The 25,472-nt window shown below is 39.1% G+C and overlaps 2 protein-coding genes across 5 annotated transcripts in view; one reads left to right on the top strand and one right to left on the bottom strand.

The window, feature by feature from the left end:
- LOC121706592 (sodium- and chloride-dependent GABA transporter 2-like) overlaps nucleotides 1-6,291 on the top strand; it is a 58,144-nt gene extending 51,853 nt beyond the window's left edge. For all 4 annotated transcript variants that reach the window (XM_042088473.1, XM_042088470.1, XM_042088472.1 and 1 more), the window contains 9 exons: nucleotides 282-416; nucleotides 1,282-1,385; nucleotides 1,651-1,775; nucleotides 1,963-2,075; nucleotides 2,610-2,750; nucleotides 3,558-3,660; nucleotides 3,775-3,875; nucleotides 4,052-4,222; nucleotides 4,773-6,291. In XM_042088473.1, coding sequence (XP_041944407.1) covers nucleotides 282-416; nucleotides 1,282-1,385; nucleotides 1,651-1,775; nucleotides 1,963-2,075; nucleotides 2,610-2,750; nucleotides 3,558-3,660; nucleotides 3,775-3,875; nucleotides 4,052-4,222; nucleotides 4,773-4,928 — 1,149 coding nt within the window. In that variant the 3' untranslated portion in view covers nucleotides 4,929-6,291. The remainder of the gene's footprint in view (nucleotides 1-281; nucleotides 417-1,281; nucleotides 1,386-1,650; nucleotides 1,776-1,962; nucleotides 2,076-2,609; nucleotides 2,751-3,557; nucleotides 3,661-3,774; nucleotides 3,876-4,051; nucleotides 4,223-4,772) is intronic.
- Nucleotides 6,041-24,242, bottom strand: fkbp5 (FKBP prolyl isomerase 5). The gene is made up of 11 exons (XM_042088487.1): nucleotides 24,020-24,242; nucleotides 19,468-19,591; nucleotides 16,086-16,230; nucleotides 15,593-15,735; nucleotides 15,094-15,208; nucleotides 14,598-14,754; nucleotides 14,395-14,485; nucleotides 14,088-14,171; nucleotides 13,475-13,660; nucleotides 11,806-12,045; nucleotides 6,041-8,904 (listed from the first exon to the last, which is right to left on the bottom strand). The coding sequence occupies exons 1-11, from the start codon at nucleotides 24,046-24,048 to the stop codon at nucleotides 8,815-8,817; spliced, it is 1,404 nt and encodes a 467-aa protein (XP_041944421.1). The 5' UTR covers nucleotides 24,049-24,242; the 3' UTR covers nucleotides 6,041-8,814.
- Between the last annotated feature and the right edge of the window lie 1,230 nt (nucleotides 24,243-25,472).

The raw sequence follows: 25,472 nt of genomic DNA, 5'->3' as shown, positions 1-25,472 counted from the left end.
TATTCTTTCGCAAGCCAGCCTCAAGTTTTACCTGCTCTTAACTACACTGGAATCTACTCGGTCAACTGTGTCTCCATTTGGAATTAAGGAGACAATTTTAATAGCATTCTTCAGTGAGAAACCTGTTTCTTTTGACTTTTTAAAAAAAAAATTGATTGATTTGTGGTAAAATACAGTATGCAATATGTACTGTATTGTAAGTTGTAAGTTTCTGTTTTCTATCCTTTTCCATCTAATAAAATCCATATTTGTCCACTGATTCATACGGTCTGTGGTCTCAGGTGGTGTACTTCACAGCTACCTTCCCCTACGCGATGTTGGTGGTGCTGTTGATTCGGGGGCTCACACTACCTGGGGCAGTGGATGGCATCAAGTTCTACCTCTACCCTGATCCAGCACGCTTGGCTGACCCTCAGGTACAAAGTGTGAGGCGTGGTTCCTTATGGGCATCTCTCATGGAGTGGGCATGGACCTATAGGTCGGCATTAGCCTGACGTTGTCATACTCAAAATTCTAGTCAGAATATGAGTCTGATATTGCTCCATTGGGACGTGTTTACGGGGCATTGTGTTTCAACCCATATAAGGAGGGAATGCCTCTGCACTCAATTGGATAGACCTAACCAATCAGAGCAACGAAATAGCTTTACGTGAGCTGTAGAAAGAACACATAAACCATCCTTCTTCTCCACAAATGCCTTAACATTGTTTACTGGTCTTTTGTAAAAGTTATTATGCTGCCAATATTTCCTAGCCGTCAAGTCAAGTCAAGTTTATTTATATAGCGCATTTCATACACAGAGGTCATTCAATGTGCTTTACATAAACAAAACCAAACAATAATAACAAATAAAAGCATAGAAGGGCAATATAGTCAAAGAATAGTTAAAAGGTAAAGATCATAATGAAAAGAAAACATAAAACACAAGGTAAAATCATTTAAAAATTAAAAATAATTAGTAAGCAAAAATAAAGGCAAAAGTAGTAAAAAAGTAATAAAAGACAAGGTAGAATAATTATCAAGGCAGATTCAGAATTTGTAACTCGGCACATTTAGCAGAAAGCATCTGAGAACAGTTTGGTCTTAAGTCTAGATTTAAAACTGGCTACAGTTGGGGCCTTTTTGATGTCATCAGAAAGTTACAGACCTGTTGAGGACTGATTTACCTCGTCTGCAGTGCACTAGCTTTTCAAGAGGAATGCTCCTCTGTAACATTGACAAATTTGCTTTTGCTGGTCATCTTTTTTCCTTTCATTCTTAACCTCCATCCTTACCTTATAGGTGTGGATGGATGCTGGCACACAGATTTTCTATTCTTATGCAATTTGCATTGGATGCCTGACTGCGCTGGGCAGTTACAATAAGTACAACAACAACTGTTACAAGTAGGTGGACATACACCATATGTCTATGACATTATTGTTGTGTAAACTAACTGAGATAAAGAATGGTCTTTGCGTTGCAATAAGTCAGTATTGTTATTTTACCATCTGTGTGGGAGACTTAATCTGTATGTTTTTTTTATTATCTGAATGCTGTAGAGGGTAATTTAATCATATCTTGTTTTCTAAAAAGAACTTTAATACAGACACATGAAGCTTAATGTCAAAGAAAGAAATGACGATGTTCTGTTGTTGTTATATTTTCCAGAGACTGTGTTTACCTGTGCCTATTAAACAGCGGGACCAGTTTTGTGGCTGGTGTTGCAATTTTCTCTGTATTGGGGTTCATGGCTTATGAGCAAAAAACGAATATCTCAATGGTAGCAGAATCAGGTAATCTTTAAAAAAATATGTAAAGTATATTTTTATCATACCAATGAAGTTCAATATATATGTGCTGCATCAGAGAATATGTTTATGGTTGGGAAGAGGCTGACTGAGGTCTTTGGTATCCATCTGTGTAATTGTATTACAGTTAGCTTGCTTTGTTGTCTCATGTTGTTTCTGTATTGCCTGTTAGGTCCGGGCTTGGCTTTCATTGCCTATCCCCGAGCAGTTGCCATGATGCCTTTACCTCAACTTTGGGCCATATGTTTCTTCATTATGATCATATTGCTTGGGCTGGACAGTGAGGTAAGTGGTGCATCCCAGATGATAGCAGACAGGGTTTGTTTGTTTCTTAGCTCAGGTTTACCACCCTTGACTGTATGCTCTATGATATCTCTCAGAAGAATAAACATACTTTGCAGTCATACAGGCTCATGAAATAGGCTAGAAGGGTATAATTACTTTAAATGCATCAATTAAATGCTTTTTAAATTTAAAACAGTTTTTGTTAGTCAGAGATTGACAGTTTAACTTGTAGTTATCGGACCTTTCGTAGGCTGCCAAGTTAAATTAGCATTCGTTTAGCAACCAAGGAGGACTCTCACAACTTTGGCAGCAGCCTTTTTCTTGTTGAGCAACAATCTGAATAATGTTAATTGCCTTTAATGATGTTTGTGACTTTCATCATCATCAGTAACTGTGAGACGGTGTGCCTTTGCGTATTGGTTTGACCTTTGGTGTGCCTTAGCCCCAAAAAGGTTGAGAACCTCTTGCTTTAGGGTGTTTGAAGCTATTGCTTTCAACGATGAATAACTGAATGATGATCTCTTGTCTGTTCAGTTTGTAGGCCTGGAGGCTTTGATGACCACCATCACAGATATGTTCCCCAACTTCTTCCACACGGGCAAGCACAGACGCAAGATCCTTCTACTCATCATCAGTATAGCGAGCTTCCTCATTGGCTTAGTGATGGTCACTGAGGTAAGAGGTCAAACTCCCTGACTCCCTGTTCAAGATTCAATCAGCCAAACAACACATTGCATCAGAATGCCAGAATGATTTGGTGTGATTTAAAGTTGACATAAATATCAATAAACATTTGTCATAATCCTGTACCATACCATATGTTTAGGTGACCCTATTCCATATCACTGTTATAAGAAACCGGTATGGAAATATCCTCACTAAATATGCCTGATGTCTGCCATCTACTGGTGACATTGCATAAAGAGAAGATGTCTGTGCTAACACACCTCAGTACACTGTAGAATTTTTAATATTCTTCGCTTAGCTATAAATGTTTTCATGTTGGGCTTCGATGAGTTTTCCTGAGTAGACTTCTTACATTTGTTTTCAAAGAGACATGGATGTGGCCTGACAGGTTTGTTCAGGACCCATCATCATCAGTCAGCAGTTCAGGGACACTCAAAACTATCGATCAGTGTTAAGAGCACTAAATTAAAATGTTTGTGTTCTTTGTTGACACAAATATACAGTGGTGAAACTATGCATACTCCCCTATGGAAATATACTGTGCATATACACATTCACCAGAACTGTTATTTTTCGTTGCAAGTTTGGTTTATGACAATGTCAGTTTAAGCTTTAACAGTGTTGAATGGCAAATCATACTGTGGAGCAGTGCTGTCATTTGCAGTCAGTACTGGTTGCAAACTGTGGCAATTGCCTGAGAAAAACAAGAGAACCAACAATCAGACCACTTTAATACAGATCATCCAGTACAGAATGTGTGATCTAATCTAACATTGATTTGTCTCTTTCTCGCAGGGTGGGCTGTATGTTTTCCAGCTTTTCGATTACTATGCCTGCAGTGGAATGACTCTGCTAATGTTTGCTTTTTTCCAGTCTGTATGCATTGGATGGGTTTATGGTAAGAGATGTGTTGTTACGGTAATTATGCGTTTTCGATTTAATAGTTTAGTTTCTTTTTGCATAAGCTCATTTTTCTAACGTGCCTTGTGGTTGGCGATCTGTGTCCCTTCAGGTGCTGACCACCTGTATGACAACATAGAAGATATGATTGGGTATCGGCCTTTGCCTCTGATTAAGTATTGTTGGAAATATGTCACACCTGTAGTCTGCTCTGTGAGTGCTTCTCTTTCCAGAACATACTGTTTGGACATGCTTCCATCACATTGCTTTTCTTGGCCTGTTTTTACTCTTGCACATTAAAAGCAGAATAGTCACATGCTGTTTATGGAAGCAAAGGTGCTGTATGATCTGTTCAATTCAATTCCACACTCCCTCTCTTGTCTTCTTAGGGTACATTTGTGTTCTCCCTCATCAAATACAGCCCGCTGAAGTTCAACAACACCACTGAATACCCGTGGTGGGGTTATGCCATTGGTTGGTGGTTCACCCTCTCCTCTACTTTGCTTGTGCCCCTTTGGATGATATATGTAATTATTTCTACTCCTGGAAGTCTACGACAGGTATGATTCATTACAAATCAATAATATTACTGAGAAGACACACTGATAAATAATAATAATAAATGTAACAATATCAATATATCCTCATATACCCTCATAAATGTCTGAAGAAAATAACAAATCTTTAGTACTACATTGTCCCCGTCATCAAAGCAATAGTAAGGGGTTTTGGTCTAAAACTAGTGAACTGACTAACTTACCCCTTGTAAACACCACCAGCTTCCGAGTTGGCCCTGATAAAAGCTTGTTAACATGTAATGTCCTTTGGCAATATACAGTAGTTTGCAGTGTTGTGAGGTGAAAGATTATTATCAATTATTTTTGTGGGGTGTTCTGTCCCAGAAAAACCAGTTACATAGTGCATATGCCTGGCTAGAGGTAGCTACAAGTGTGCTTATCTGTCGTCCACATAGCCATTTTTAAACCATCGAAGAAATTTGAATGTGAAACCAAAACATACCTCAACAAAAAAGTGGAAAATTATTTCATAGCGTTGCTCTGACCCCCAGCTGTTATTGACTGCATCACAACTCCTTTCTGCACTCTTCAGAGGCTTCGGACACTGTGCACTCCATCTTTGGACCTTCCTGAGAACCTGACCCAAAAGAACGCCATCCACTGCCCTCAGAACCCTGAGTGTGGGGTTCCATTCCAGAAATCAGAGACAGCAGCCTGGAACAAGTTCAGAGACACTGGCCCGCTTTAGATATCTTGGAAAGTATTAGTATATAGTAAGAATCACACTAAGCTCTGGTAGAACAGTCACAGTTTAACCTATTTTCATACTGATCTCCTGTGGTTAGCTGGTGAAGTGTTTGAAGTGTTGAAGTGGTTAGTGTTCACCAGTAACATCTAGAGTGAGTGATTTCAGGAATGTCTTTCTTAAATATTTGATGTCCTTTTGATGGGGGATCAACAAGAAGACTAATTTTTGGCATTTTTATGAAGGTTTTTTTCTGATGAATGTTGGTCTTTTCCGGTGCTTATATAGGTGTCCAGGAACAATTCACAACTTAAAACAATGACAGGACCTGTTGAAAGCTCTTACTTCTCAAAGTCTTTACTGTATCCTCTTCGCATACTTCAGAAAAAGTTCAGAGTAGATGGAAGATTCCCTTAATGTGTGTGTGTGTGTGTGTGTGTGTGTGTGTGTGTGTGTGGAGGTGTGTATGTGTTGCTATTATAGCATTATTACATGCCAAATGTCGGCATAACCGTATGGCCTTTAACCAGAAGTGCCATGGTCGTATTTACTTGGTATATCATAACCAAGACAGGATATTGTGCATTATGTTTTATAACATACCAGAAATATTTAAGTGAACACTCGGAAGGGTATTGGTTCTTCCATGTAGGGAAAATAGAATAGTTAAAAGTAGAATAGTTTCTCCTTGATCATGTGTTCTTTAATACATATAGATCATGGAATGTGCCAACACATGATCAGATATCCCTCCTGGAACATTGACAGTCTGTGATTTAAGTGCATGAGCCGTGTATGGGTAAAAGGTGTATATGTCTTTGTTATCACACTCGTACTCATCTGATATGTGATTTTCACATAATAAATATGAAGATAAATATGTCAAAAGCCATGATTCATTGCTGCTCAGTTGGGACCAGTTAATGTGGATGACAGTTTATTCCCCTTTGTGTACACCTTTGATGTTTTTATTGGTTGTTCTTTTTCCCTTGGAGCAAAATAGCCGTGATTGTGTAACAGTGACTGCCAGCCGTTTGAATATTTAATAAGATTCCTGCAGCCTTTGGGGAACTGAATGCCAGTTTTTATTAATTTTAACCGTGTCTTTTTTCCCCCATATTTTCTTGTTCCTTCCTTAAGCCCTGCCTTCCAATTTCTGTAGCTCTGACTCTGCTTTTGGTAGAATATTAGCAATTTTTTGGTGTTTGTCGTATTTATGTGTTGCTGTAACTGAACAATGTTTGCTGTATGTATGCTGGTGAGGTGTTGACACCTACCTTTGACTCTGGAATGTTAACACATTGATTTTTTAATGCTCTGCAAACATAGACATGACATAAGGTCAAAATAAATGTGTGAGCTGTTGTGTTTGTAGTTGGGCATGAAGTTATCTGCGCTGGGTTTGACAATGACAAATGATGGGTCATTTTCAAATGGAGTTACAAATAACAGTAAAGATGTTAAAATACAAAATCAGCTGCTGCAGTTGTATTTTTTAGCCTCTGATCTCCTTGAGGAGATCAATGGATTTGTACTAAATTACTGGGAAGAAAAATAATTGACATGCGCTCTTATCTTAGATAGATCATGACTAAAATCAATGTTGTCCATAGGCCTGCTGTCCAGAATAAATAAAGTTTAGCCAACATACCAATCATGGTTTTCCTTTTAGACTAACATAATGATTAAAATTAGATTGGTGATTCACAGCCACCTGTGGCTTTCCTCTGAACAAAAAAATAAATAATAATTTAAACATAATTCAGATATTACTTGTTATTACCCATTATTGGGTCACCAAAGAGAATAACCCAGATAACCTGAATTCAAACCAGACCATGATCAGATTGAAAAAATACAGCATAAGGCTTACTTAGCATGATTTCATTATATTTGCACAAATACAATCAAATGACTACTTTCTATTCACCTATTCTCCTATTTTGATTTTATTCACTTGTAAAGTGCAACATCAGATAAACCAAAGATGCTAGTTAGATTTGCAGTATTTAAGTAATAGTCAGGATTTGTCACTCCGAGGAGAGTGTGAAGTATTTCAATAGAGCGCCCTCTAGTGGCCAGTAGCTTCAACACATTCAAAACTTATGTGGTAGAATAGAAGGCACTGGAACAGTATGTCTGTCTTACAGTGGTGGTTTGATGTGGTCTGATTTGTAGTCTAATTCAATTTTCAGCTATTTAGTCCATTTTTGTGATGTGTGTTGACTATCTGGATCCTGATATGTGTTCATATGAGTTATTAATACCATCACTTTCCATTTTCATTCATATCAGCACTTAGCTGGTGCATCACTTAGTACCAGCACATTTGCTTTTCCTTAGTATCGAGCAAAATATTCACACCAATTACTATTTACTTTCTTGAGAAAAAGCTTCAACTGAAACAACGTAAAGAAAAGTTAATAATGCATGTAATAATGTGGTCCAAGGCAATAGAGCAAGAGCTAAAAACAAGAACCACATAACATTACAGACGTGAACAGAAAAGAGGAAGAATTCGATGTCTCCTCTGAAACAGCTCTGAAAAGATTGTATAAACATCTGAACACAGAATAAAACAGCAGCCTTGAATAAGGAAAAGGCAGTGAGCTTGGAATCTCTCTCTTTTTTTTTTGATTACCGTGAACTGCTGTAAACACCCAAACACTTTATAACCGACCAATGCTAAATAAATGTGTCATCTAGAACAAGTTTCATTGATCAACAAAATACATTATTGAATGGAATCAGTACAAACAGCACTTGATGTAAACTACCCAATCAGATGAGAAAGTTCAAATGACACTATATCTGATGAGTATAAATGAGAGCATTACTCATTTAGAGTGCAGCAGAGTTTAAAGACACATTGGAAGAGAGATCTGCCACTACAGGAGTCAAAGGGTCATATAAACCAAACTATTAAAGTTTCAATAAGATTGATGCTGTCTGATGTTTTTTGTTTGTTTTTGGAGAACGTTTGTGCCCATTTTGACCATCTGGTTGTACCAAAATAACATGCCAAGAAACCAGTGCTTTCCCTCATGTTCACAGCTGATGAGTAAGTGTGATTTAAAAAAAAAACATGTTTTCATAAAGGATTCAGTGAAAGCAATCCAAAGGGCCTTGAGAAGCGTCGGGATATTTCACTAACACTGAAGCACGTCTATAGTCTCAGAAGAGTTTATCCCTCTTTAAAGTCAGGCGTGTTTTTTCCCCTTGGGAAAGAGTGCACTTGTCTGCATAAAAGAGAGAACTGTTAACACTTTAAACAGTGTCAACTGAACGGCGTCTTGTATCCTACATACTAGATAGTCATACTCATACTGATGTCAATGCAACCAGGTCCATGTCCATCCAGCTGACAGACACCTCGTCCCTTTGTGCTAAATAAACAAACAGATAACAAAAAAAAATACTGCATCTAAGCCAAACTAAATCTGGAGCATCCACATAGTTGCATAACAAATTATTAAGAGATCGTTCAGGTAATGCAATATTTAACTATAAATTACACAGAAAAAGCAAGACAGAGATCGGTCAGGCAAAGCGGCTAAGGAGCGTAGTTGCAAGAGGACATGAAGGAACCATGTGCAGTTTTTCAAGCTTTCCCCAGTTTTGTCTTGTTTTGTTTGTTTGCCACACAGAGTCTTTGACAGAATGCCCTTTGGAGAGTCCCCTTATCCCAATGGTGGGGTCAGGGCTCATTTGTTTTTTTGTTTGTTTGTTTTTTGGCAGACAGGAGCATGGGGTTCCATTGCTCCCCCCAACTTCTTCAGTGTGAGGTGTCGGGTGAGGTCAGGCCCCTGCCACTTAGCCCCTGCATGCCTGCCTGCGCTCCTCTGGGGATGTGGTTTTGGTAATGGCCCCTTGTGCTCCCCCTCCTGGATCAGGAGCAGTCCTGGCTTCTGCTGTGTTTTCGTTTACAGCTGATGTTGCATGCTATGCCGCCATCCCTCTTCCTTTTTAGCCGGGCCACCTTCACAGACACAGAGGTCACAAGGTTACACACAAGATGACGGACAGGACACACTAGAAAAGCTAATGAGGACAGATGACGATAACATAAGCAGCTTGCTCCTCCTTTAAGAACTTACAGAACATATAGCAACGTCACATAATACCAACCGTCACTTATGTCCAACCTCTTACGTGTACTGTATGTGTCACTTAATATTCATTTCTATACAAACCAACACGGCGGAATCCTAAAGAAACACAAGCACCCACACCATAAGTTTATCTAAATTAGCTATGTACCAAAAATTACATTTTACCGTGACTCCATGAGCTGTAAGCAGTGTTGTAAGGCTGCGTGTACAAATCCGCTTGGAGCTCCAGTGGAATTTTGAATTGCGACGACGAGAATTCTCGGGCTAACCGTTGATGTGCCGTGAGAAAGGTTGGGAATAGTAGGCTACCCACCACCCCAGCACTAAACTCCGAGCGTGGTTAACAAAATCGGATATTTCAGGCAGTAAAAGCCTTGGTAAGAACCCAACTAGATTTTGTTCAAATCTACACACCTATGGCTACTGAAAAATGCAGGGCCATGACCAAAATGTCCCCCCCCCCCCAATATTCGGACATAGAAAAATAAAGAAAGAATAAAGCGCTATACTAGGCCTACAGGAAACCAACACGTACTGTATCTGAAATGTAATCAAACGTAAATAACGCACAAATTAGTGACCTATGGTTCCAGAGTAGCCTATACCCCTGAGTGGTTTGTCCTGGTGATTTTCCGTTTTTCGTTAGTGGAGTGAGCTATCAAAAGCTTCCATTTACTGCACCCTGCGGTGAGGTAGGGCTGTTAACAATATCGCAAAAGCTACTGGTACAATTTTCACAAAACTTCTTGAAAAGGTGTAGCACAGGCTAAGGAAATCCCATACATGTTTGGAGCCGATCAGACTGAAAGGGAACATTTTCCATATTGTAGCCCAGTGTTTCTCAAAGTGTGGTCCGGGGACCACTGGTGGTCCGCAAGCTAGCCCAAGTGGTCCGTGAGCAGACGTGGTAAAATATAATATAGATGAGTTGTTTGCAATATTGAACCAAGTTGTATGTAAATCCAAACATTTCTGCAACACTGCCTATGTAAGGCATGCCAGTTTAAATCATATAAATTCTCTGACACAATAAGTAAGGTGCAAAGACAATCAGTGAGTAGGCCTATTGTGTAATTTACTGTTGAAGTAGGTCTACTTTTTTTTTTTAGCTAGGTGGTCCGTGAGGCTATTTTTATTGATTAAGTGGTCCTTGGTCTGAAAAAGTTTGAGAAACACTGTTGTAGCCTATTCTCGCAATGATAGCGAAAGTGAAACGTTTTATTTTAAATGATGAATTTGTGCAAGCCTGTGTCATTTCGTTCACGTCTTTCAACATAAATAATGCATTCATATGCTAGTAGTAATATAATGCCAGAAATGTATAGGCCTCTTAGAAATGATTGTTGCATCTTGCATATTATTTAGATGCGCACTCAATCGCGCATCCATGCAGGCAAAACGATCAAATGTGGCGACGTTTACAATAGGCCTACGTGATAGCCTACAGTTAATGTGAATCGCGGACAATAACCAAAGAAAGGAATTTGCACCTCCATTCACCAATTAAAGGCTGTAGTAGGCCTAGTGTTTCTACTTTCTACATGTTGGCACAAAACGTAATTTCTGTCAGAAGCCAGTCTATAATGCATACAGGGGTAACATGAGGTGGGTCAGACAGAAGAGGGGCCTGTCTTAGTAGCCTATTCCTGAATCCTGTCCCTTTCAAACTATATTAAAATTGTGTGATTAGCCGCCAGCATAATAAAATCTAAATTAAAAGACAAAATCTTATTAGGCTCCAAACCTATGAGTCTAAGCCTTAGTTTAAAAAAATCTTCATGTGTAAGTAATAGGCTAAGTCAAAGAACTACATTCTGTGTAATATAGAGGTTATCATAAGATACTCTAGTTTGTAATTTCTTTTAAAGTATACATTTTGAACACAAATGGAGTCACTGGTCCAGGGATGGACCAGTGAAGTTGCTTCTTCTCCACCCTTCTCTTTTCACAAAACTCACCGGGGGAGGGGGCATCTGTGTCCAGGGGTTCATAATCCATCCATGCCATGCCTATGTCCGTCAAAAGTTTGGAATAACCTAATTGACTGACCTAACGACTTGTTTGTGATTTTTAATAATATTTTTGCATGGTAGGAAATGTATTGAAATTCTGTTTGGGGGTCCCTCAGACCCCACCACAGATTTGGTCCCCCCCAATGTTGACATCATGACTACGGCCTTGGAAAAATGTAAGGTTCACTTAGCAAATGTTATTTTGAAGTATTAAAAAACATTGTTGTTTTACAATTTTCGAACGAAATGGTTGGTAATTAGCACATTTACGATATACTACGAAAAGGAATTCATCAAGGAAATGTGCTATTTTCCATATTTACTACATTGCATAGATTATAAAAGTACGCTGGCCCCACTTGTTGAAATGTTGTACATACAGTATAATTTGTATGTGTATACATGGATGGCTGTGTCAATTTTTTGTTGTTGTTTTTGTCTGTTATGGCAAACTTTAATTCAATTTTAATATTAATTTAATAATGTGGCCAGGAACCAGATTCACCACACTGTATATGTACCAGAAGTAAAAGGCCTCCTGCACATGCACTGTTGTACAAATGCACACAACAAACAAACACAAACAATATCACATGTGTTACAGAGTGCCTGGGTACTGTGTATTATTGTGAATATTACAGTAATATTGTTTCTTGCTTATGGGAGCACTATGGCTCCAGCAGACTAGAATAAGACAAGCCACATAGAGATTAACAGAAGTCTGCAGATGACAACATAAAACTCTATCTCAAGTACCTTAGCATCATGTTCTGCAAATCTCTGGAACATGTTGGCATAGATCTTCTTGTCCTGTTCATGATGCTCACGCATTTTCCTCTGGCAGACAGTGATCTGAGAATTAGCGGCACGATTGGAGGGGTTCACCTGGAGAACGTGCCGAAAGTCTTTCACTGCCAAACTGAACTCATTCCGCTGAAGACGAGCCTCTCCTCTCCGATAAAGGGCCTTCTCGTTGTCAGCATCCATTTCAATCACCTGTAACATGGGGACATCGATTTTAAATGTTCCAGGCTTTGAGGACACATAATCCCTTACTTTCCTTAAGCTGCTTTTCTACAGTAGTCTAGACCAACCAGCGTATACATCACCCTCTCCAATTTCATGCATTAAAGTCTAGGAACTCTAGAGACAAAGAAGCAGTAGCTGTAGATTTTACCACCAATCAGTGAGTTGCATAACCTTCTGCTTATGATAAAAAAGGAGGAGCTATTGAGCGTCTGAGCTTTAGAGCAATCAGTTGTTTAAAGGGTCAATATAGAGTAGATACAGCCAGTGGATTCTTTGAATCAGAACTGATGAGGGTAAGGGGCGGCTGATCACACAGTTGCAACGACAAGAGGGAAAGCTGATCAAACAGTTGCCACGGCTACTCTTGGGGAAAAGCTATGGCCCTCCCTACTGAGTTCAGTATAATGGGTTTAGTCTGATTTGCCAACTGGCTCTGATTAACTAGGTTGTGGGATTAGATCTTGCCAGATCTACGAGCTGATCCAATCACTTTCTACACTATTCTAATTGAATGGGCACCAACCCTAAAAAAAGACATTCTCAAGACTTTCTTAACCATAATATATGCAACAAAATCGACAGAAAGGTATCGGAACGTCACATATTACCAACCGTCACGTATGTCCAACCTCTTACGTGTATGTGTCACTTAATATTAATTTCTATACAAACCAAGACGGTGGATTCCTAAAGAAACACAAGCACCCACACCATAAGTTTATCTAAATTAGCTATGTACCAAAAATTACATTTTACCGTGACTCAAAGAGCTGTAAACAGTGTTGTAAGGTTGCGTGTACGAATCTGCTTGGAGCTCCAGTGGATTTTTTAATTGCGACGAGAATTCTCGGGCTAACCGTTGATGTGCCATGAGAAAGGTTGGGAATAAGCACCCACCAGCCCAGCACTAAACTCCGAGCGTGGTAAACAAAAGTAAAAGCCCCGGTAAGAACCAAACTAGATTTTGTTAAAATCTACACATCTATGGCTACTGAAAAATGTAAGGTTTATTAGCACGTTTACGATACAAATTTTGCAACCTACTGAGCCACTTACAAACAGACAATGCTGGTGAGGGAGTAGGCCTAATCTAGATCCTGAGATATGAACTCAGCTGCAGGACACGGGGAGGCAAGGTGTTGGGTATGATGTCCGAAGAGTACAGTAATTTCCTGTGCATTAGCCGCATTGTGTATAAGCCGCAGGACAGTGTTTTATGCAAGTTAAAAGAAACAAAACTATATTAATACCATATTAACTGCCCTCGTGTATTAACCTCATAGCTGAAGAAATTTTGCAAAATCAAAGCCGTGGCTAATAGTTGGGAAATTACGGTAGCGGTCTTGTACCTTGTTGCAGTTATCAAACACATGAAATTACGGTAGCGGTCTTGTACCTTGTTGCAGTTATCAATCACATGTGAGTACTCCTGCAGTCTCAGGTAGCAGAGTGCCAGGTTGAGGTGAGCTACAAGCAGCAGGTCCTGGATAGCCTGTTGCTGCTGTTTGCTCACTCCACACTCCATCTCCAGCCAACACACAATGCGCTGGTACTGGATCACAGCTTGGTGGTATCGACAGGCCTGTGGACAGGAAGCATGAGAATCTGTCACTCCACTTTCTCATCGACATTCTTCAGCGCTGTCCTGAAACCAGCATTTGGTGGATTTTAGGTATACTATTTCAACTTGTCTGAGAATGCCTTTGTGTCCTTAAAATGAAATATAGTTTGCTCGCTAGTTCTCGGCTCTCTGAGTTTAACAGAGTACTAACACAGTTCAACTGTAACTGACACAAACAAAATATAGATGTGAGGTTTACAAATATACAAACATGCTGACAATCTCTCACAATCTCTTTCTGTCTGTCTCTTTCTCTTTCTTATACACACACACCCACGCAAACACACACGCACAAACACTAACACAAACACACATATACAACATCCTGTTGCCAAATTCACTTTCATTTTCAGTTTTAACAGAGGAAGCTTTACTCTCTTGGTGTTACCTTGAAGTAATGAGTCCCTTTCTGTTTGACCAAAACTGATTGTTCAAGTTTTTCATTCAGGTCCATTTCCCAAGATTCTTTGGCCTAAACGTGTGAAAATATTCATCAGCCTTTCAGTTAATACCTTGTTCAAAATCAGTAAGCGACTGATTAAACCAATGTGCCATATCTTACGCATAACTGATACAGAACTTTAATTTGATATAATATAATGTGGCACTTGTTGATATTTGAAATGTTATATCTGAACAATTTTAATTCCAACAAGAACAGCTTTTCTGAGAAAAATGTCAGAGTTAATACCTACCTTTACAAAGTCTTTGAGTATTACTTCATATACTAGATCAGCATTTGGTCCAATGTTATACTTCTGTTTCCCCTCGGTTCCAAAACCGTATCTTTCAAAAACAATCAAGAAAGTCACATCTCTCATATTTTCATACCAGTATGATTAATCAGAAGCAGAAGCAGAATACTATGTCATTCATGTCAGAAGAGCACGGTGCATACTTAGACTTGAGATACAGCAGGCAGCATTCTCCCTTCTGCATCTTTTCCATGGCCCTGTCCACTCCCATGGGCACCCCAACATCCTCGGCCTCTCCCACGATGAAGCGCACGTCCCGCGACTCGAACACTCGACCTCCACAACTACCCTCAAGGTGCACTGGGGGATAGAGGCAGACAGACAGTCATCTAAATATCGGATGTGTGCCTTAATCATGGTAGTATTTAACTTGTGCTTTCCAGTCTAACACGGTGGAGTGGTTCAATCAGAAACTGGCAAATGGCTTTCATAATATGTTACGTCATATTAACCCTAAATCCATTTATGTAACAGAGAAATAATATGGGCTGCTTTGTGAATGCCTAAGAAGCAGGGATGGATTACTGCACAGGCCTACCGGGCCCCCCCCCCAATATGCGACAATTAGTGGGGGGCCCTTAATACATCTGGGCCCAGGGGCCCGAAAGTTCATAATCCATCCATGCTGAGAAGCCTCACCGTGGACTGTTGCTCCATCGTTGGGATTGGTGAAGCCTGCACCTTTGACTTTTATCCGCCGCACGATGCCCCCATCTTCCATCAACTCCTCTCCGCTGAAGTCCAGCAACTCCACCTGAGTGAAATATCACCCCAATCACAGACAGAGTCGCAAACTAAAATCAGTGTATGCGATGTAAAAGTTCACTTTTTTAAATGTGGCCAAGACAGATCTTCCATCTCCTTTGTGTATTGTTGTGTTTAAAATGCCAGGTGCAGATATTCATGCACCTCTAACACTAAACCATCCCAGTAGTGGATAGTAAGGTAGAGCTGTATATCAGACATGAATCATCTAGCTCCTTTCAGTTCATGTATATTGTGCCAATATCTATCTAGTACAATACTTTATCGGTTAGTAGAGTAATGCAATTCAATATATATTTCCAATTGAAGTAATACTGCAAGGCTGCACTGTGTGTGTTTGGTTCTTTACTTCACAGGGAAGAGAGACCCTTACCTCGAACACTAGTGAGCTGTTAGGGGGGATTTTAGGGAGGTTGCCAGTTTTGCCATAGGCGTACTCCGGTTTACACAAGAATGTGCAGACCTCTCCTCTCTGCATGGAGGTCACACCGATGTCCCAGGCCCTAATCACCTGGCCTAGAGCAGGAACACAAACAGGAGAATCATCAGCATCAGCATCAGCCAAAGAAAAAATGGCATCATTGAAAATAAAGTCACATGGGTGTTTGATCAGGCAGAAAAGCCCAATGTAGTGTTCAATCCAGTATCACCATTATTATTCTATCTCCATGCGCTAATGCTACAACAGTTTTGTGCAAATAATAGCTGATGCTATCATCTGGTTCCTAAAAGTGCTAAAATACATTGTTTCATGCAGTCATGTCATTACAATGATATTAGGTATATACAAGAGCATTATTCAGAGGCTTTTATTATGCGTTTTACAAGCCAGACACACTGTGTCTGACCTGACACAAATGTCGCACCTTTTCCCACGTTAAAGCTGAATGGCTCCATGCGATCAATGCTTGAGTCAAACTTCCTCCCATTGAGCAGTTTCCCAGTGTAATGAACAAACACCTTATCACCGATCATGGGACTTTCCCCCTCTGCTCCCTGTCTCCTCACCACCTATGTGTGAGGGGAAAGAACAGAGATACAGGCATGTATCAGGCCTCTTCTCTCAACCACCTCTACTTTTCTTCAACACAGAAACTGACATTTTCACTCACAGTATGGTTATAGTTCCATATTGATAATATTGTAGTTTCATATTGATAGGTTGTAGTTTCACATTGATAGTCTATTGAGATTTATGAGACTGATTTGTAACTGATCTTCTGCCTTGCCACTATGGTGAACACCACACTTTGTGTGGAACCTCCATGTGTTAATTGATATGTTGTTGTTTTGAATAGTTGGTGCCTATCCAATCAGGTGAGATCGGCAACATGTTACAGGTGCTGTTGTCAGGACAATGCCAAAATCATCTTGCCGACTCTCATGAGGTAAGTAACATTTGTGCATTGCTTATGCACAGTTGCCTGTAATGTCTTTTTCATGAATTCCATTTGTAGCATGAGATATTTTTAAATGAAACATGTACCCTGTATGAATACTTTTCCCTTAAATATGCCTATACAACCTTCAGCGCATGCAGTAAGCCTTTGTGCATTCATGTTATTATTACATGACAAAAGTGTTTGATGAACTTTTTTAAATTCACAGCTGAAGATTTCTACAGCCTCTTAAGTAAGTGTCCCATTTTATGGATTTAAGTGAAGAAAGTGTACACATAATACATTTTTGGTCTGTACCATGAAGGGAAAACTGATTCAACTATATAAACCTTGAGACATGTCCCACCCTCCTCATTAGTATGCTGCCCATGCATAATACATTGGGTATAGGTAAATAGAGTATATGGCTGATACCTTTTTGGGCTGTACCATTTAGAGAAAAATGATTCAACCACCTAAACCATATATTGTCTGAAAGCATATACCCTCAAGATGTGAACTGACATGGGTTTTGACATTTCCCACCCTCGTGACTTTGCTGTCCATGCATAATACATTGGGTATAGGTACATCGGGTGTATGGCTACAGCTTAAGCTGTGAGTCCCAGATGTCCATCATGCATTTTTGTACTATAGACACATATAGCTATCAGAAAATAACAATAAAGTTGGGTGCCCTCAGTAGAAACCCCACAAAGGCCAAGAGGATTTTGAAATTCCAACCCTAGATTTTGTACTTGTCTCCAACATATTTAAAACTGATTTCAAGATTTATTGATTCCCTTGAAAAGCATTAAATAGTCTCATTTCATATTGTACTCTGCACTTCTTTCCTAACTTCACTGCCATGTCCTTGCATGGCCCTTTCAGCTACTTGACCAGTGGTTTTGGATTTCTCCGCAGTCCAGATTAAGGCCACAGGGCCCTAGGCCTAGCTCAGAGTCTGCAAGGCCAACCGCCCTCCCTCCCAAACATGTGGTAGAGGTCATCGGTGTGATGCTGCTTACACAGCTGGCACCTGCTCAAACCCACACTTGCTTTTTGTCAGTTAAAGCAGTAAGTACTACTTCCATAAAAGAAAACACACAAAAACAAGTTTTCATGAGGGCACCAAGCAACAGGAAATAGTTTCTGGTGGGTTGTTTCGGACGTTTCGTTTTAAGGAAAGGAGTGTGATATTTAAGGAAAAGACAAATAGTGACTAAACATTGTTTTAGCAGTTTTGTACAGTTTGACCTGGTCTGTGTATGCTTCAATAGATCCAGATTGAAACCTCAGGCTGAAATCAAAGGTTAAATTTCTCCTATTATCCACTTGGCTTATCTGTAAATGTCATCTCCCTTCATGCAAGAGAGCAGAAAAGAACATCTTAACTGAGGATAACAGTGAGAAATTCATTTCATAGACTACATAGAACCTGAGTATGTTGCTAAGAAAACATTCCTGCTTGATTTCATCCTAAATAGTGATATTTCAACAAACAGTGGCTGATTTAATTTACTGTGGCCACATCAACTTGTCAACACCAAAAGCTATCATGACCACATCCAAACCGCCTTTTACAAATTACAACCACTGTTATGTCAAATAATCTTTGGTTACAACAACAGATTACTTACTGAGTGAAGAAACAAAAGTATTTTGTGTATTTTCGTATTTTCACTCTATTCTCAGTCTATTTAAGAGTTAATCACTAATTTACAATTATTTAGATTATTCTTTTGTTACCTTTAAACAAAGTCTTAGTGATAATCTCCCAAAATAATAATGGCATAACATCAAAATCAATGTGCGTAAGAAACTTAAGCTACCTGATAAAAGATTGAGCAAAAGATTAAGGATGTTACAGGCTTGCATGTCTTTGCACGTGTTTGTACTGTATTTGTCACTGATTCACTTGTAGGCCTTAGGCTACTGCACCAGTAAATCTGAACAACCAAAACTGGCAACCATATGTTAAAAGGGATTAGGGATACACCTAATCATACCACCCAAAGCTGTGTTGCTGATGTTGTGGTGGTGTTTGTCCTGTGTTAGACGTCATCTTGCACCATATCCCTGTAGCTTTTCCAGATTTGTTAAGATATGTATGTAAAAGTGTAGAATATGACTATTCACATACATATAGAACTGAATATTCTGAATACATCAGTCATGATGGGAGATTTTTCACAGCATTTCTAAACTATACTATATCACCAAGCCATGAAAACGTACATATAGAATTTGCATATTTGTACGCGATTAGGATGCCAAAACAAAATATCTCCTCGCAAACATCTCAAATCCATCCCCTACAGTGGTCACAGCCAAAATATGTGCTTAACAACATAACAAGCACATTAAGAACTTGATTACTGAGATTGCTTCCTTACATTATTGTCATGTAACTCCACCCTTTGGCATCTAATGGACATTCTGTCAAACTGTTTTCACAAGCATCTGTTTTAACAAGCCCATTACTGTCTCAGTGGCAGCACACTGCGGCTTAGTCACACAGTGACCTGCAAAAAATGTGCATCGCTGTGTGCCTCCCATGCAGCAGAACATTGTGTCCCCAATTTCTATTGACTGGGAGGTCTCAAAAGAGTAGCCCAAGAAAATGCACAGGTGAATTCTGAATCTGTGATAAAAGCCCACAGATGTGTGCTCATCAGTCAGATACAGCTTCAACTAATCAAGACATTTCTTTTTCTATCACATCAGATAATTTGGCAGATACATTTTATTTTGCTAAAGCATAACGTACCAACCTCAGCCAGCCTGAGTTCTGTGAACATACATCAAAGAGTCAAGTGTGTGATATCTTAAAAGACGTCACTTGTTCTGAAGAAAATAGTAAGATTACCTTGCAAACACCCTTATCTTTGTTCGAAGTGATGTCAATACCCTCTTTGGCAAAGAGTGCTGCTATGGACCGCCCATCTGTAAACTCGCCCCTGTGCGTGTTCATTTTTGTAGTCCCGCTACCCCTGGAAATAAAAAAAGACAACAATATCAACAATATAGCACAACCTCACACACACTAAAGGAGTTTTCTGGGATGGCAACATCATAGAACCACAGAAAACCATATAACATACAAGCATCAAGATTGATTTAGATAAGCTTTGAGAACAAAAGAAACACACACTCTATTGAAACAATATGTTGTTAAGGGACAATCTACATAATATCCACTGGCTGACTGCTTTTCTAACAAACCCTAGTGAAGTTACTAAGTCTATTGCGCTGGGCGTTTGTGTTGTGCAACTATCTAGCAGTTGTATCTTTTTGTATCTCTTCTATCATGTCTCCATCAATATCCTGTAGCTCATGCAATCTGTTCCTCATCTGATCAGTGGCATTATCATTTGTTTGTGTGTACACTGACTTGCCTTGTACTCTTTGATATCTGTACACACTGTGCCTGGGGACCCCCCGAGACACGCTAACTTCCCCAATTGAGTCCCGTTTAGGTCATCTCGTACGCAAGAGCCTCTATTTAAAGAGTGGCATATCTCTCACGTCATCTGTGCAAATTATGTTTACACTGAATTCCTAGAAAACTAAACTATGCCCTGTACATAGCATGTGCTATTAAAAAGAATTATCTGATTCTATTCTCAGATTCTTCAATAACACTAAACTAATCCTGATGCTTGTATGTTTTAAAGGTATGGTTTTCTATGTTTCAATGATTCTCATTGCATCTCAATTGGCCTACTTCTACTGTATACTAAGAATACCTTATTTGAGTGCATGAGTGCGTTCACAATGATAATTACGACAACATGGGGCAGATGACAATTGAAACAGTGTCTGTTTCTGTCTTCAGCCTTTTAGCATTGGCAACCAAATACCTTTTCTTGGCTGACTCATTTTAAAAAGCCTATCCTATCCAACAGTGTGGGAAAAAGACAACGAAAAAACAGTTGCCACTGTAGCTAAGAGCGCTGACTCAGTGAGCAATAAGACAGAAAAGTTAGAGCATTTCTTAACTTGTCTGATCAAACTCTATTATGCTGCATATGACAACAAATCTATGTCTACTATATACTGTGTGGTATCATACACAACAAAATGTTTCATTTTGTTATGTCAATATTTAATGTTCTGCCTGACTGGACATTCTACATGGGTGCATTCCTTGAGAGCTGTTAAACAGACCCGAGTTGACATTTGACACGTTTTAAACTGTCACTAGAACTCGCAGCGTCTGCCAGAATTCTTCAGAGGATTACTGATATTGTTTATGCATTGGCCTGATACTAAACAGTTACTAAACTGCTGCTAATGATGACAAGACTATCCAAGTTTACAATTACAGGAAAAGGCAAGGAAACATCTTAACTTAGAAATGCTCTGGGAAAAACGCATCCATTGTTTTGTTGTTAAAGTGATGACCTTGACTGGAACTTATTTCTCGTGTAACAAGAATTATACTCTAGTATTTAAAACAAGCCTGTGTATTCATTTTGAATTGTTTTAAGAGTATGACCCCCTTCACATGCTAAGAGTTGTGATTTCCGCATGCTGGGTACCAGGCCATGTTATGTGTTTTCAAACATATGTTTTAGAAATAATTCAATCTAATAGAAATATTTTGACACCTTGACAGAAACAGAAACAGAAGCACACATATATTCTAGTCCATTCTACTGTATTGTTGTCTATTCTGTTGTCTAAAGCATCTTTGAATGTCTTGAAAAGCACTATAAAAATTAAATGTATTATTATTATTATTATTATTATTATTATACTGACTCATATTATCTGAAGACTTAACGAACATCGAACAATTAATTATTTTGATCAGCTAGACAATCTGTTGATGAAATAATTGTATTTCACGTAACAAATCCAAATATTGATGATGTTGAATTAGGCAAAACTGTGTGCATGTGTGGGTGCTCATATATTTGTTTATATGTGTATACTTCTGCATACAGTATGTTTCCATGGATGCGTGAACGGTATTTGACTCTCTGATTAATCATTTTTGCTCAAATACAATTGAACAGGTTGAAAAAGTCTGCTTGAATTTCCCCTTGGGGATCAATAAAGTATCTATCTATCTATCCATCTATCTTGTCATGTGTGTTTTTGTGTGTGTGTGAGAGAGAGAGAGAGAAAGAGAGAGACAGCGGGAGACAGTGTGCGTGTGTTTGTTACCACACTCCTGAAGCTTGAGAGTGTGTGGAACAGTATGTTCTCTCTATTCAGAGTTCCTGGCACAATCTGATGCCGTTCACCAAGCTAACTCTACCAACTCAACATTAGCTTCCACTGGCAAAGCATCATTGTTGCTTCACAACAGACCACAGATAGAATGATGGGAATGACACATCCACTGTCACATAAGAGATGCTCTCTTAAAAAAGACATCTAGCATTTAATAGCTCTTCCAGTCTTATAACATTAGATTATATTACCCTAATATCCATGCATCCATCCCAAGTCATTGATCTAATAAGTATGCCTATGTCACAGGTGACATTAGCAAAACTGCGTTTGCATTTAAAAATAGGCTTCTCTGTCCTGATATTTGAAATAGGGGGATTTTCAATGAGAACATACAGTACACTTAATGTCTTTGCTAGACAGATAGCGAGAGAGAGACAGAGGGGGAGAGAGAGAGGGAGAGAGAGAGGAGGGGGTTGTACTTTGCGTAAATATCAGTTCCACTCAGCTTTCAGGAAAAGATGAGAGAACAAAGAACAGCAACAGAGTAAAGAACAGTCAGTTCTGGCCACTCTTGGCCAGCCAGTACAGACAGGCTATGACTCAGGGATCCTAATAACAAAGTCAATGCTTCAATAGACATACACAGGCTGTTTCAGTGAATATACTTTCAACCTTAGACAGACACAAACAATGTGAGATGACCCCATCTTCTTCTGGGGAGACAGTATCTCCTTATCTAGCTGATTATAACTGTTGTTTTTTTATGGTAATGTAACACAGAAACAAAAATAATTCATGAAATGCTGTTTGCAAACACTCGGAAATTTCAAGACATGAGTATATATATATATATATATATATATATATATATATATATATATATATATATATATAGTTGAAATGCTTTGAAAGCCTTAAACAAATGGATAGACCACGTCGTTGTGTGGGTTAATCTTAAAGATCAGCTATTACAGACAATTGATCATCTATAAGAATAAATCATACAGTCAATCTTTGTGACATACCAAATACTATCAGGTATACCACAGAAAACCATTAATGCTTTGAGGCCTTTGCCGTTCTGATCTCACATATGCAATCCTGACACTCTTGATATAGCCTACGACAAAAGTCAGTTATTTATGACAATGATTGACAGATAAACCAAATGCACTCTTTACAATAGTGTTAGCTTTATTTATATCACAGGGGATATCCATATCCATATATTCAACATAGTGTTATCCATATCACATATCCATTTAAAAAAGGGACATAATTATTTAGCACAAAACAATGAGCCATTTAGTTAAATGTATAATTGTCTGATTTAGATATGATTTCACTGCTTGGTTCTCACCATCACAGAAAAGAGAATGTCTAGACCGCAAACAGAATGTAACGTTAGGCACACATGCAGAAGTGAAAAGAGAAAATGTTTGCTTCCAAAAATGTGTGAATTAATGCATCTAAACACAACTGGAACAATGGCTCTGCAAGGAATCTGCAACAATTCTTTGAAGACTTTTTTTTTCAGAATTCTGACAAAAATACAACATATGAAACATAGGACAAAGGAGTTTTTTTTGGAAAAAAAGCAGCAGCAGCAGCAGCAGCCGCCTGTGTTCTGAAATGATCCCTGTATGTGTGTGTGTTTGTGTGTATCCGTGTGCGCGCGCGTGTGTGTGTGTGTGTGTGTGTGTGTGTGTGTGTGTGTGTGTGTGTGTGAAAGATTGAATGGAGAGAGCACTATGCTGATCTTGGTTTGGGTTTAATAAGCTCTTAAATGCTTACTTAACTATTGTGTTGTAAATTATCTATTAACACAGGCAAACAGATAGGCTATAACACCTTTCAATATTGGAAATGTCAGTGAGTAATCTAAATGTAAAACTTACAAAAATACAACAATAGTCCAAAAATACAATAGTCCACACAAGGGTACAACACCGTTCAATGCTGTGAGGTCAGCATAGCTTAAATTAGAAACGCATAATAAAAACATACCAATAGACCAAATATAGCTCTATATCTGGTGTAGGGATGTGATTTTGTAAGCCCTCCACCTAAATAATGCCAACGTTAAATTACTTGGTCTGATACTGATACACTGTATCATCCCTGACATGCGATGTCCTTTCTGAATATCTGAAATAACTATCAGACTTTAAGAGAAACATAATTGCCTATACGCGTAAATACGCAGAATGTAATTAATAAAGAAAACTACTTACGGACTGGCTCTCTCGCTTCTGCCTCTCATGTGGTTCTATATCCGTAATGTAACTTCAGGGAATCGCGCCGGCAGCTTGTACTAGTAGAGTGTCACGACGCTGGCGGTAACGTTGTGTTCGACCCGCCCTCTCCAACCGAAGGTACTTCGTGTTCCACTTGCAGTCTGACAGACCGCAGCCCCCATCTCAAACACATGCGCGCATACACACACGTAAGCGCACACACAAATATACTACTCGGTACCATCACAACCGCATGGGGAGAAGGGGAAACTAGACGAGAACGAGGTAGGAGGCGGAGAAAAGGAGGGGGAGGGCGATTTAGTGAAGAAAAAATTATAAGGGCAGGTCTTGGAAAGTATCCACAGAGTAACACAATGTTCCGGCTGTACTGTAGCTTGCGCTGATGAGAACACAGTGTCCTACTAGACACCCTGACCCGTAACCCGTGAAGTGCCGGTTGCTGTGCCGATGTAGGGAACAGGCTGTACTGTGCACACGCCTCTGATATACCGCTCGAAGCCTACAGCATGAACGTCGCGTTTTATGGCTCCAGTAGTTTAATAGGAGTGATAAAAAAAACCGCCATCTGGCAGCTATGCCACTGGAAATGCCGTGCGGGAAGGACTAGGAATGCTTTTTCGCCGTCCAAATGAATAGTAAAATTTGCATGTTTGGTAAAAAATGTCAATAACTCGTTTTAAAACAACGCTGATTATTTACGTTTATGTTTTAACCAAAACATAAAGCAGCCTATATTTTGGTTCAAAGTTATAGTGTTACATATCTAGGAATTAATATTGTTTTATTGATCAGGAATTAAATGACCATCGGGTGCCACAGATATTTGAAAAAGGCTAATTAGACATTTCTTTAGCCAGAGTTTGTGTTCTAGGTGGCATTTAATTTCTCCTCACACTTGGCCTTATAGTTTAAGCATTGCTTTGTTTAGAATATCATGTATATAGGCTACTTAGCCTAACTGATTAGTTAGTTAGTCATTTAGGATTCAGTACACATGTGACACAAATTATGTTTCTACTCCCTGACTGGTGACACTTTAAACAAATATAGACTAGGCCTTTACCAAAAACACTTTCAGTATTCTAGGCTAATATAAATGTCTCTAGACCCGGTTATCACATTGGTACCTTTGACAACTTCTGTCCTTACACCAGAAATTAGTGAATGAACCCAATACAATGCAACTTTATCAAATAAAACCCCACAGACCAGACTTCAGTGGAGGATGTCTCTTTCATACAGAATTTGGATGCTGGCTGATATCTCATTAATTAATTCATGACGCAGCCAATTTGTTTCATCATTTGGACCAATAAACAAAGCAGGTCACAAAACATAATTTGACAAAGCAGCAAATGGATAGACAGACAGCTACATGATATGGTAATTTACCTTTTACAGTATTAAAGAAATGTAAAAGTCAATAGAA

Source organism: Alosa sapidissima, chromosome 4, assembly GCF_018492685.1.
Source record: "Alosa sapidissima isolate fAloSap1 chromosome 4, fAloSap1.pri, whole genome shotgun sequence".
Classification (NCBI taxonomy): domain Eukaryota; kingdom Metazoa; phylum Chordata; class Actinopteri; order Clupeiformes; family Clupeidae; genus Alosa; species Alosa sapidissima.
This window is presented reverse-complemented; position numbering and strand designations above follow the sequence as displayed.